Raw genomic sequence first — 12,480 nt, 5'->3', positions numbered from 1 at the left:
GGATGAGCTTTCTCTTCTCGGCAAGCCCTTGGACCACGAAGATCTACTTGATTTCATCCTTGCTGGTCTTGGCGATGATTTCAAACCTGTCAAGGATGTTGTCCACGCTAAGGACTCACCCATGTCCTTCATTGAGCTTCACGAGAAGCTGTTGAATCACGAAGCCGACATCTCTGCCTTACAATCTGTCACTTCAGATTTTCCTGTCACGGCAACTGTTGCCCAACACAAGCCTCGCTCCCCTTGGCGCGGCAACTCTCGCCCTCCATATGAACCTCGTGGCTCTCGCTCTTCCTCGGGCCGTGGCTATCTCGGTAAATGCCAGCTTTGTGGTACTCAAGGCCACAGCGCTCGCTTTTGCCGCCTTCTCCGATCTCAGCCTGGTATATTGCCTTCTCCGATGTCATTTGATTCTCGCCGGTCTTCCTGGCAACCCAACGCCAACACAGCTGCTCTATCCGGCTCTGCTTCTCAGTCATGGATCTTGGACTCTGGCGCATCACGGTCGATCAAGCCGCGGACATCTCAAACAAATTAAGGATCAACTCCGTCGCTTCACCAAAGGCACCAAAAGCATCGATGAATATATGCACTTCTACAAAGTGAAAGCGGATGAGCTTTCTCTTCTCGGCAAGCCCTTGGACCACGAAGATCTACTTGATTTCATCCTTGCTGGTCTCGGCGATGATTTCAAACCTGTCAAGGATGTTGTCCACGCTAAGGACTCACCCATGTCCTTCATTGAGCTTCACGAGAAGCTGTTGAATCACGAAGCCGACATCTCTGCCTTACAATCTGTCACTTCAGATTTTCCTGTCACGGCAACTGTTGCCCAACACAAGCCTCGCTCCCCCTGGCGCGACAACTCTCGCCTTCCATATGAACCTCGTGGCTCTCGCTCTTCCTCGGGCCGTGGCTATCTCGGTAAATGCCAGCTTTGTGGTACTCAAGGCCACAGCGCTCGCTTTTGCCGCCTTCTCCGATCTCAGCCTGGTATATTGCCTTCTCCGATGTCATTGTGGCAAGAGTTTGCCAAGCATCACCAGAGGAAGCGGCAGAGGCAATCAGTGCCTGACATGAAGGAGAGACCGAGCCAAAAAGAGCAGAAAATACCAGACGATCTTGGCGGAACCAAGGACCATACTTGGGATTGGCAGTGACCGCATTGTCGACAGAGAGTGTGGCCGGTTGATTGTTTGCGGGATCCAGAAAACAGTCGAAGTTGTACCCCTGCAGAAGAGCTCGGATTTGCACGCTCCACGTGATGTAGTTCATGACCGTGAGCTTAGACACGTTGGAGACATTGATATTGAGAAGAGGATTGGCAGTGCTGCTAGAATCATAGGGGAAAACGGTATCGCTCGGAATGTCAGAGGTGTTGGAAGAGGAGTTTTCAACAGTCATGATCGAATATAAGAAGAAGAACGAGGAAGGTGGCGGTAGGGTTTGGGAAAAAAAACGTCGGTTAGACAATTTTTAACTCTGATACCATATAAGCCAAGGAAAAAGAATATTTTTGTTATTACAAATTCTACAAGAATACACATATATATACTACTCCTAAGAACATTCTAGCACATTATAATAATGATACATAATAAAACTTAGTCTAATATAAAATAAATAGTTTGTAAAATCTAGAAACAATTACCAAGCCTTGAACACACATTTCTAAATAACCAAAAACTAGGAACAAATGAATGCTCCAATAATATCCTCTAACACTTGAAGATTCGATCTTTAACTATATATAGCTGACTCACGCCGGATCTCTGTCGATACGTTACTTCTACATAGGAGAAGGGTGAGCTTGTCTCGATCGATGGATACGAGAGCGTGCCGGAGAACGACGAGGAATCGCTTGTCAAAGCTGTTTCAAACCAACCTGTATCCGTCGCCGTTGATACTAGAAGTTCAGATTTCCAGTTGTACTCAAAGGTGATTAAAGATATGTTCCAATCATGTTCATCAAACTTGTTACATTTTTCCTTAATTAATTAATCAATGGGTTCGATCATTTATATCTCTATAAGGTATGATCTCCAATCGTTGCGTCTTCACGTTCTCTCAATGTTCGTACTCTTTTAACACGTATATATATCACGTGGGCATGCAGGGTGTGTTCACCGGATACTGTGGGACTGAGCTGAACCACGGAGTGGCGGCGGTAGGGTACGGGGTGGACCCCGACGGGACCAAGTTTTGGATCGTGAAGAATTCTTGGGGACCCGAATGGGGAGAAGGAGGATACATTAGGATGGAGAGGGGGATCTCGGACAGCGAAGGAAAGTGTGGGATCGCGATGGAGGCTTCCTATCCGGTCAAGCTCTCGTCGTCGAACCCGGATGCCTCGGATGATGGCATCAAGGACGAGCTCTAGACACAACAATCATGACCACGGAATATGAGAGATGATGGTTCATGGACTCCATCTCTTTTTTATTTCATGCGTGTGTTTTTTCAGTTATTTGAACTGTCGGGTTTTAAAACGAATGAATAAATTTGTTTGTCCTTTGTTCGGTCCATGGATTGATCGTTTAAAACTTAAACGCATAAAAAAATAATATTTGGTCTAAAATATCCTTATTTATTATATAGAAAATTGTTGTGCAGAATATTTAAGTATTATTAATAAGTGGTAAATTTGGAAAAAAAATATTAAAAATTATATAAAAAAAATCAAAATGTCACTTATTTTAAAACAAAAAAAATTATTTCAAAACTTCATGTAAAATGAAACGGAGGGAGTATATCATACGAAAATTTGAGAAGTTTAATTTGAGTAACGATATTTTGGAGAAGTTAATAAATTGATTTCATGGGAAATTTAGAACTTGGAGTATGGGACATCAATGCATGTGATGGGTCAGCCAAATTCGGCGTGTGATTAGGATCTTCTCGCGTTTATTATTACATGGAAAATTGTCGGCAGGTTTCTTTTCACCTTATTTTCTGTTGTTTTGGGAATCACCAAAATAAATCATATTGTTTTTCTTTAAATGCTAAAAATAATAAATATGATTTATTAAATGATATATACTTTTTAATAAAAACCAAATCTTAACATAATTCGAATGGACTGAAGTGACATAATTATGATCAAACTAAAACTAAATCGAAACTTGAAAGGACCACAACTATATAAAAAACAATTCTAAAATATTATATATATATATGTGTGTGTGTGTGTGTGCGTGTGTGTAAAATTCCTATAATACTAGGAACTAAAATTGACAAGAAAGTATACATTAATATTATTAACGAAGATCCAAGCGTTTAACAAGATAATTTGTAAGAATTGATTATTCGATCTTCCACCAAGGAACAGCCGAACAAGATTCTTACAACTTTTGAAAAGAATCTCCGAATGGCATAATATGTTTTTCTTCCATATGTACATATTATATATATACATACATATATACATGGACATGGGGAAAAACATCATCACCATCATCAACAGCTAGAGCCCTTCTTGCAGTTGAGAGCACCGGCGGTCGTAGTTATGTCTCCGACGCGTGACGACGGTTGCGCCGAGAGGCTCGAAGCCTTTGAGTAGCTCGACGACACGTCTTTACCCGAGGCCCTGAAGAACGCTCCGTTGAGAAATAGATCTCCTTCGGACCGCCAGTTCCAGCTCTTCCATTCGTTTTCCGGTGCATCTTCGTGTTTGGTTACCTGTTTCAAAAGATTAAATAAAAAACTATAATAAATTTTTCAGGAAAAAATCTGTAAAAATACAAGAAGTTGCGAAAAATTCCAAATAAATATATAGATTTTTTCTGCCTTTAAAAGTATATCGACTATTCGAAGCTTTCGGAAAAAAGAAATAAAATTTTATGTTACATAATTTTCATAAGATGATTGAAACACATCCGTTTTCACCAACATTTCTAAAATATAGTTACATACTCCATTATTTTCAAAATATAAATATTTCAACTATTTTAACGGTGTAAATAAAAATCAGGTAGTATTTTGAATTGTTAGGTATTTCTATAAAAAAAAAAATATTTAAATAATTGATGTACCTATATGATATAATGGTGTTAGTGAAAATTCATCAGTATTTTGATTTTATGTATTTATATGATATAAAAAATTAACAATTAATGTATTTTACGATAAACGCATTCATGTATTTATTTAGAGATTTATTTATTACCTCATGATCAGTATTTTGATTGTATGTATTTATATGATATAAAAAATTAACAATTAATGTATTTTATGGTAAACGCATTCATGTATTTATTTAGAGATTTATTTATTACCTCATAATTAACGGAAGGAGTAGGAGAACAGTATCAGTTAGGTGTGGGCGATCGGATTGGATCGGGTTATTCGGATTCGGTTATTTCGGGTTCGGGTTATTCGGATTTGGAATATTTATATTCAATCGGATATATAATCTTAGTCGGTTCGGTTCGGATTTTTTCGGGTCCGGTTCGGATTTATCCAAACAAATATTCGATAAAAAAAAGTCTTCCTCGACTTGAGAAACAACTCAATCATCTGATTAGGTTCCAGTTCATCAACCACTGCTACGACAGCTAAGGCATCAACATAAGAACATCATTCATATAAAGATAAATGGCAAGTATTTGCAAATGCTCTAGTTTATGAGATTAACACCATCACGTGATTATAAACAAGTTTCAAACCCGAAGAAGATTCAGTTTGTTCACATATATATATACCATCTTGGAGGAGCGTTTGATCTGAAATTGCGCAGAGCTTGGTCAGAAAATCTCGACAGAGAGAAGCCCAGAGCTCAGTCAGGAAATCTCGACGGAGAGAAGCCCAGAGCTCGACGGAGAGGAGAAGCTCAGACCTCCGGAGAGGAGAAACCTAGAGTCAGAGCTCGACGTCGACGGAGAATCTCGGCCCTCGGGTTTGACCAGACAGGAGAAACAATGAAGGAGAGAGTTTGGCGGAGCTGGCAGAAGTTGGACGGTGCTGGCCGGAGGGGAGAAGCTCAAACCTCGTCGGAGAGGAGACACCAAGACTCAGAGCTCGACATCGATGGAGAATCTCGGCCCTCGGGTTTGAACAGATCGGAGAAACAAAGAAGGAGAGAGTCTGGCGGAGCTGGACGGGGCTGGCCGGAGCTGGCTGGAGCTGGCCAGAGCTGACCAAGCAGAAACTCGAGTCTCGACACAGGGAGGCTGCAGAGGAGATGAGTCGAAGGAGAGAACGGATGCAAAGCAATTACACACCCTAACCCTAATTAATTATCATAATTTCGGTTTAATTGGATAACCGAACCCGATCGATTATTTACCCGAACCGAACCGATTTGATCGGTTATGGAGATACACTAACCGATCGATTATTTTAGCTTAACCCGAACCGATCTGAAACCCGATTAATCGGTTCGGATTTACCCGAACCCGATTAACCCGACCCGAATGCCCACCCCTAGTATCAGTAAGGGCCAAGGGGTAAATCAACCGAAATAAAAACATTAGGGTGGAATACGATAACCTCATAATTATAGGGGATAATTAGAGCCATAAAATAAACTTGGGGGCCTTTAAGCAGTTTTCCCGATTTTATGCTAATCCTCATTAGATGAGGAAAGAAACATCCAACCACGTCGTGCGCATTAACCCTTCTTAAGCAAGTTTTTTTTTTTTTTTTTATAATGTGGAAGTTCACCGAATCTTTGACTCAACTATATCTTTTAAAGGACCGAAAAAATTCAGGTAAATGCCCCTCCCCACATTTAGATTTGAACCCATGATAAGAGTATGTTTTGCATGTTCTCCTACCATTGAACCACCCAAATTTGAGTTTTTAAAACAAGTTTTATTATTATTATTATTATTATTATTATTATTATTATTATTATTAACTTTGGCAATCTATTATTTCAATCCTATATAGTATGTAGATCTTATTAAGAGATATAGAGAGGATTCGAGAAGATTACGTAATATTTAGATTTGATTTGATTTTTATATTTTCTATATTTATATTAATTAAATAAGATATATTGTGATTCTATTTTCTGCCATAAATATTGTAATTCTATGTTGAATAATGAAAAATCCAAACGATTCTTCGTCTATTTTTCTATTAGCTAGGTCTAATCGACTATGATATCCACTGTTGTATTAATTTTATTTTAAATATTTTTTTTTCGCAACATGTTTCGTTTTTATAGTTTTTAAAATAAAAATAAGCAATTTAACAATTACATGTGGGTTTAATGAATTTAGTTTAGGAAGAAACTTAAGCATTGTGGTGTGGTATAATCTTAAAAGACTTTGAGATTGTAAAAGTCAACCATGCCACGTCACGACCACCTTCGCTGTCTTTTTTAATTTTTATAATCCCAACGGCCATAATCTTAAAATCCCCACTCCTCATTTAACTATTAATTTTTTTTTATTTAATTATTAATTATATATACCTCTTTCTTTTTTATTTCCATAAGCAACCTGTTGCTTGGTCTTTATTTCTCGTATTATTTTATTCTCCCATGTTCACTTCACATCTCCCGTTATATGTTATGATTTTCGTCTGAATATATGTAAAATACAATCCATTCCTATATATATATATATATATAACCATATTTAAAATCAATATAATATAAACTTAACTGGTTCTAATTTTATTTAAATTAAATTAATCGAATATTAAAATAATAGAGATAAAATGAAAACCGATTATTTTAAGAGAGAGAAAAAACCAATATTTTTGTTCTTATAAAGATAGACTTTAAATCAGATCAAAATTCAACATATATAACGTTTAAATATAAGTTTTTTTTAAAACAAAACAAAAATTCAAATAAAAAAAAAACAAAATTTCAGAAATGCACGTACGATAATCATATGGATAAGTTGATGTCATACTTTCCAGATGATGAAAGAGCACATCAATTTGCATCCGTTGAAGATGGGCAAAAAAACAAAAGTATCGGAAAATAAATAAAATAAAATTGGGTGTTGGATACTAAGATTATATATTTGACATCGTAAAAACTATAGAGTATCCATATTTGTATGATACACCCATCATTTTTATAAACCCTTACATTCAAACATTCGTTGCTATATATTCCATCTGTTTTGCACATATTGCTATTTAATTATTTGATACTTGTATTTGACCCAATGTATCGTGTATATGTACATATAATCTTCAAAATAAAAGTTCGGGTTCCATGAAATGTAAATTATAATGCTGTTGTAGTTAAATTATACTAATACTCGGTATCCTAAATCATCCGCCTATAAATTGCAAACACCATCACCTCTCCAAATATCAACTTCTTTTAACAAAAACGTTGAAACCCAAAATAAATCAAAAACCCAAAAAAGAAGAAGAAAAAGAGATGAAGAAACTTGTCTTAATCCTCTTTCTCTCGTCAATCTTCCTCACCCAAGCTGCTCATGGATTCGATTTCCACGAGAAAGAGTTGGAGACAGAGGAAAGCTTGTGGAAACTCTACGAGAGATGGAGGAGCCACCACTCCGTTCCTCGGAGCCTACACGAGAGAGAGAAGAGATTCAACGTGTTCAGATACAACGTGATGCATGTCCACAACTCCAACAAGAAGAACAAACCCTACAAGCTCAAGCTCAACAAGTTCGCCGATCTCACTCTCCACGAGTTCGTGAACGCTTACGCAGGTTCCAACGTGAAGCATCATCGGATGTTTCATGGGCCGAAACTCGGGTCCGGAAGGTTCATGTACGAGAACGTGACGAAAACTCCGGTGTCCGTCGATTGGAGAGCGGAAGGAGCTGTTACTGAGGTCAAGAACCAGGGCCAGTGTGGTAAGAAACCCTCTTTGTTTTGATTGGAACCTAAGCAACAATGTTCTTCGATAAGATTTGCGTAGGAAAATCAGGAAATCGATAGATATACCCGGCCGTGCTCTCGATCTATCATCTATAAACTTTGATCGGAAATAATCTATTTTCTTCGAAAACCCGATTACAAGAACCGAAATTAATGAGGATATATAGCATATCTTCTCATATGGAAACTCTGCATATTGTAATTTGAATCTATCATCTATAGGCTTGAGTCTAGACCTAATTTTTTTATCAAAAAAAAATTAGGTCTAGATTCGTATGTGAATAAAGAACAGAACATTCTTTCTGACAAACGGCTTGAACCGTATCAGAAATCACGATCTAGATGACCTCAAACGATTCTATAACTTTCTATTTTATAACTTTCTTCACACGAAACCCCCCATTGAAAAGCTGCTTAAACCTTACCCTTTTAAAGAGTGTCTTTTAACTTTCAAATTGGTTATGTGGTGAATCACTTGAATGTATATAAGATATATATATATACGGTATAGATCTCATTGTGTACAAACAAATTCTCGGAATTACTTGATTTGATATCTATGTTCGGCCAAGTTTAATGGGTCCAAAAAAGTTTAAATCTTTGCAAAGAAATCGTCAAACCCTAAGGAACGATCTTATGCAGTATATGAATCTGATGTTTTGGATACAATATATATATATATATATATATATATATGTTACCAGGGAGTTGCTGGGCATTCTCAACAGTTGCAGCAGTAGAAGGAATCAATCAGATCAAGACAAAGAAACTAGTTTCATTGTCTGAACAAGAACTCGTTGATTGTGACACTTACCAGAACCAAGGTTGCAACGGAGGTCTGATGGAGATCGCCTTCGAGTTCATCAAACGTAATGGAGGAATCACCACTGAAGAGAACTATCCGTACAAAGCCACTGACGGAAGATGTGACGCTTCAAAGGTTATCAAATGTGTCCATTAGTAAAGACGTACCGATTTACATGGACCGATTTAGATATCGAAATCTTGAAGATTCGATCCTTAATTAACTATATATAGCTGACTCTCGATCTCTGTCGATATGTTATTTCTACATAGGATAAGGGTGAACTTGTCTCGATCGATGGACACGAGAGCGTGCCGGAGAATGACGAGGAAGCGCTTCTCAAAGCTGTTTCAAACCAACCTGTATCCGTCGCCATTGATGCTGGAAGTTCAGATTTCCAGTTTTACTCAGAGGTGATTAAAGATATGATCTCATCATATTCATCAAACTTTTTGTTACATTTTTCCGTATAAATAATTAATCGGTTCAATCATTTGAATCTGTATAAGGTATGATCTCGAATCGTTACGTCTTCACGTTCTCTCAATGTTCGTACCCTTTTAACACGTATATATATCACGTGGGCATGCAGGGTGTGTTCACCGGATACTGTGGGACTGAGCTGAACCACGGAGTGGCGGCGGTAGGGTACGGGGTGGACCCCGACGGGACCAAGTTTTGGATCGTGAGGAATTCTTGGGGAGCCGAATGGGGAGAAGGGGGATACATTAGGATCGAGAGAGGGATCTCGGACAGCGAAGGAAAGTGTGGGATCGCGATGGAGGCTTCGTACCCGGTCAAGCTCTCGTCGTCCAACCCCGAAGCCTCGGATGATGGCATCAAGGACGAGCTCTAGACGCAACAATCATGAACACGGAATATGAGAGATTACGGTTCATGGGCTCCATCTCTTTTTTATTTCATGCGTGTGTTTTTTCAGTTATTTGAACTGTCGGGTTTTAGAACGAATGAATAAATTTGTTTGTCCTTTGTTCGGTCCATGGATTGATCGTTTAAAACTTAAACGCATAAAAAATAATATTTGGTCTAAAATATCCTTATTTATTATATAGAAAATTGTTGTGCAGAATATTTAAGTATTATTAGTAAGTAGTAAATTTGGAAAATAGAAAATTTCAAAACGTCGTTTATTTTGAAACAAAAAAGGAAACGGAGGGAGTATATCATAAGAAAAATTGAGAAGCTTAATTTGAGTAACGATTGGGAGAAGTTAAGAAATTGATTTAATGGGAAATTTATGAACTTGGAGTATGGGACATCAATGCATGCGATGGGTCAGCCGAATTCGGCGTGTGATTAGGATCTTTTCGCGTTTATTATTACATGGAAAATTGTCGGCAGGTTTCTTTTCACCTTATTCTCTGTTGTTTTGGGAATCACCAAAATAGATCATACTGTTTTTCTTTAAATGCTAAAAATAATAAATATGATTTATTAAATGATATATACTTTTTAATAAAAACCAAATCTTACCATAATTCGAATGGAACTGAAGTGACATATTTATGATTAAACTAAAACTAAATCGAAACTTGAAAGGACCACAACTATATAAAAAACAATTCTAAAATATTATATATATATATATATGTGTAAAATTCGTGTTGGAGTTTTTCTCTTTAATTAAATGAATAGAGGTTTTATAATTAAATTTCTGTGTAAGTTATCCTCCAATTTTTTGTTACAAAATTAAATATATTTATGACTTTTAAAATATTACAAATTTTTCAATCCTATAAATAGGAAGTCTTGTCTTCATATTTTACACACCAAGAAAAATACAAAAGCTTTCTACAAAAGAAAGAAAAATATCTTTTTTCCTTTGTGATTCAAACCGAGCTTTGAATTCGACAAGGCACCGGAGTTTGAAGTACTATTGTTCCGGTGAGGTACGCGTCCTATCCTGGGAGGATAAATTCCATTTAACCGTAGGTACCGCGCAGGGAATAATTTCCTTAAGGAGACACGGTTTGCCGTGGGTTCGGATTTGGTTTTCCAGTTTTTTTTTATAAAAAAAATATATTGATATAATGATGTTGGTTTGAACATAACTTTCTATATCGTCATCGAAATTGCAGGTTCTTGACGTCATTTCATAGATATCAAAATTATCTTTCTAATGATGTATGACATGCATGATGTGGTTGTATATTTTGAAAGTTATTAAGCTCGAAGTTCTTGGTATGGAATTGGAAGTTAATAAAGTATGAATATGAGACATATAAAATAACACACCCAACAAGTTTAAGGAAATTATTGTGTATTGTGTTAGTATATATTGTCTTGTTATTGGTGGAAAAACGAACTTTCGTCCTGATGTCGCAAATCTAGGTATATAAATTTCGATCAAGTGTTAAATTCCTAGACTCAACAAATTCCGCAAGTGTACGGATCGATTGTAGTAGCTAGGGTCGAACACAGGGACAAAAGTAGACAAAGAAATCAAATCCAAACCTAAGTCTAAATCCAGAGAAAATGATGTGGGTATGAAAGTATAGCAAAGCAAACGATAAAACGATTCTAAACTATGAATGATAAACACTGCAGGCTTCGGGATTGCTTTACATACAAGGATCTTTCAAATGATGCAAACTTAGTGGTTTATCTATCCAATTCAGGGAATTCAAGCTCTAAGGTAGAGATCAACTCTTCTAAGTCTAATCTCACTATCCAGGTTTAATCCTACTAATCTTCCGATTCAATAGACTAAAACTCTGGATGCATGAACGAACGCTATCATGATACCTAGGCAACACTACAAAAAAAGCGCTAAAATACGACGGACATTGCGACGGACATTTCCGTCGCACTAAAATTAACGACGGCTAACGACGGAATACAGACGGAAAACAATCTGACGTAATCCGTAGGTTTCCGTCGCAACGTAAGACGACAGAATTTGACGGATTATTCCGTCGCAAAATCTTTGCGACCGAAAACGAGGGAATTCCGACGGAAGTATACGACGGACTATCCGTCGTAACAAGTGGCTACGGATAACCACCCCCTTTTCCGTCGCAAGTGTTACGACGGAAAAGTTCGACGCAGTCCGTCGTTTTTAGCGACGGATATACGACGCACCGTCTCCGTCGTATAGTTAGGTAAGAAACGTGTTTTTTTAGCTCAGAAAGTCCATATTGTATGGATGAAACTGATGCATTTTGGTTGTCAGGTTGGACAACACATGGTCGTCTAGCGTGTCCATATTGTATGGATGAAACTGATGCATTTTGGTTGCAGCATGGACGAAAAATGAGTTGGTTTGATAGCCATCGGCGTTTTCTACCAAGAAATCACGTGTTACGACGCAACAAGAAGAATTTTCGAAGAAATATAGTTGTTGTTGATTCTGCGCCACTTGAACATACCGGGGATGAAATTTTACTTGAACGAATCGAAGAATATGTTCGGTCACATGGATTATCTACTACATCAGCGGTTGGTGGTAACAGTCATTTACCGATTGAAGGATATGGTGATTATCACAACTTGCATAAGAAGAGTATATTTTGGGAATTTCCATATTGGAGACATCATAAATTACGACACAATCTTGATGTTATGCATATCGAAAAGAATTTTTTCGATAACATCATTAATACAGTGTTGAACGTTGCTCAGAAAACAAAAGACAATATCAACTCAAGGAAGGATATAGGGTTGATTTGTTCGAGGAAGGATTTGGAACTTACACCTGATGGAAAGGTGCCTGTACCAATTTTCCGTGTGTTTGGAGAAGCGAAGATGAACTTTTTTAGATGGTTACAGGAAGATGTGAAATTTCCTGATGGTTACTCGTCAAATATTTCGCGATGTGTTGACCTCGGAGGAAAAAA

General features: G+C 37.4%; 2 protein-coding genes across 3 annotated transcripts in view; both read left to right on the top strand.

Moving 5' to 3' along the window:
* LOC104818207 (KDEL-tailed cysteine endopeptidase CEP2-like) overlaps positions 1 to 2,544 on the top strand; it is a 21,629-nt gene extending 19,085 nt beyond the window's left edge. The window contains exons 3-4 of one of the 2 annotated variants that reach the window (XM_010547690.2): positions 1,798 to 1,938; positions 2,117 to 2,544. In XM_010547690.2, coding sequence (XP_010545992.1) covers positions 1,798 to 1,938; positions 2,117 to 2,380 — 405 coding nt within the window. In that variant the 3' untranslated portion in view covers positions 2,381 to 2,544. The remainder of the gene's footprint in view (positions 1 to 1,797; positions 1,939 to 2,116) is intronic. The other variant, XM_010547691.2, reaches the window with a different exon arrangement.
* A 4,658-nt stretch (positions 2,545 to 7,202) lies between these two features.
* LOC104818206 (KDEL-tailed cysteine endopeptidase CEP2-like) lies at positions 7,203 to 9,624 on the top strand. The gene is made up of 4 exons (XM_010547689.2): positions 7,203 to 7,793; positions 8,523 to 8,758; positions 8,896 to 9,036; positions 9,216 to 9,624. Exons 1-4 carry the CDS (start codon positions 7,349 to 7,351, stop codon positions 9,477 to 9,479), a joined length of 1,086 nt encoding a protein of 361 aa, XP_010545991.1. The 5' UTR covers positions 7,203 to 7,348; the 3' UTR covers positions 9,480 to 9,624.
* Positions 9,625 to 12,480: the final 2,856 nt, after the last annotated feature.

The sequence above is a fragment of the Tarenaya hassleriana genome, unplaced genomic scaffold, assembly GCF_000463585.1.
Source record: "Tarenaya hassleriana unplaced genomic scaffold, ASM46358v1 Cleome29, whole genome shotgun sequence".
Classification (NCBI taxonomy): domain Eukaryota; kingdom Viridiplantae; phylum Streptophyta; class Magnoliopsida; order Brassicales; family Cleomaceae; genus Tarenaya; species Tarenaya hassleriana.
Note: the sequence above shows the minus strand (reverse complement) of the source record. Positions and strands in the feature narration are given on the sequence as shown.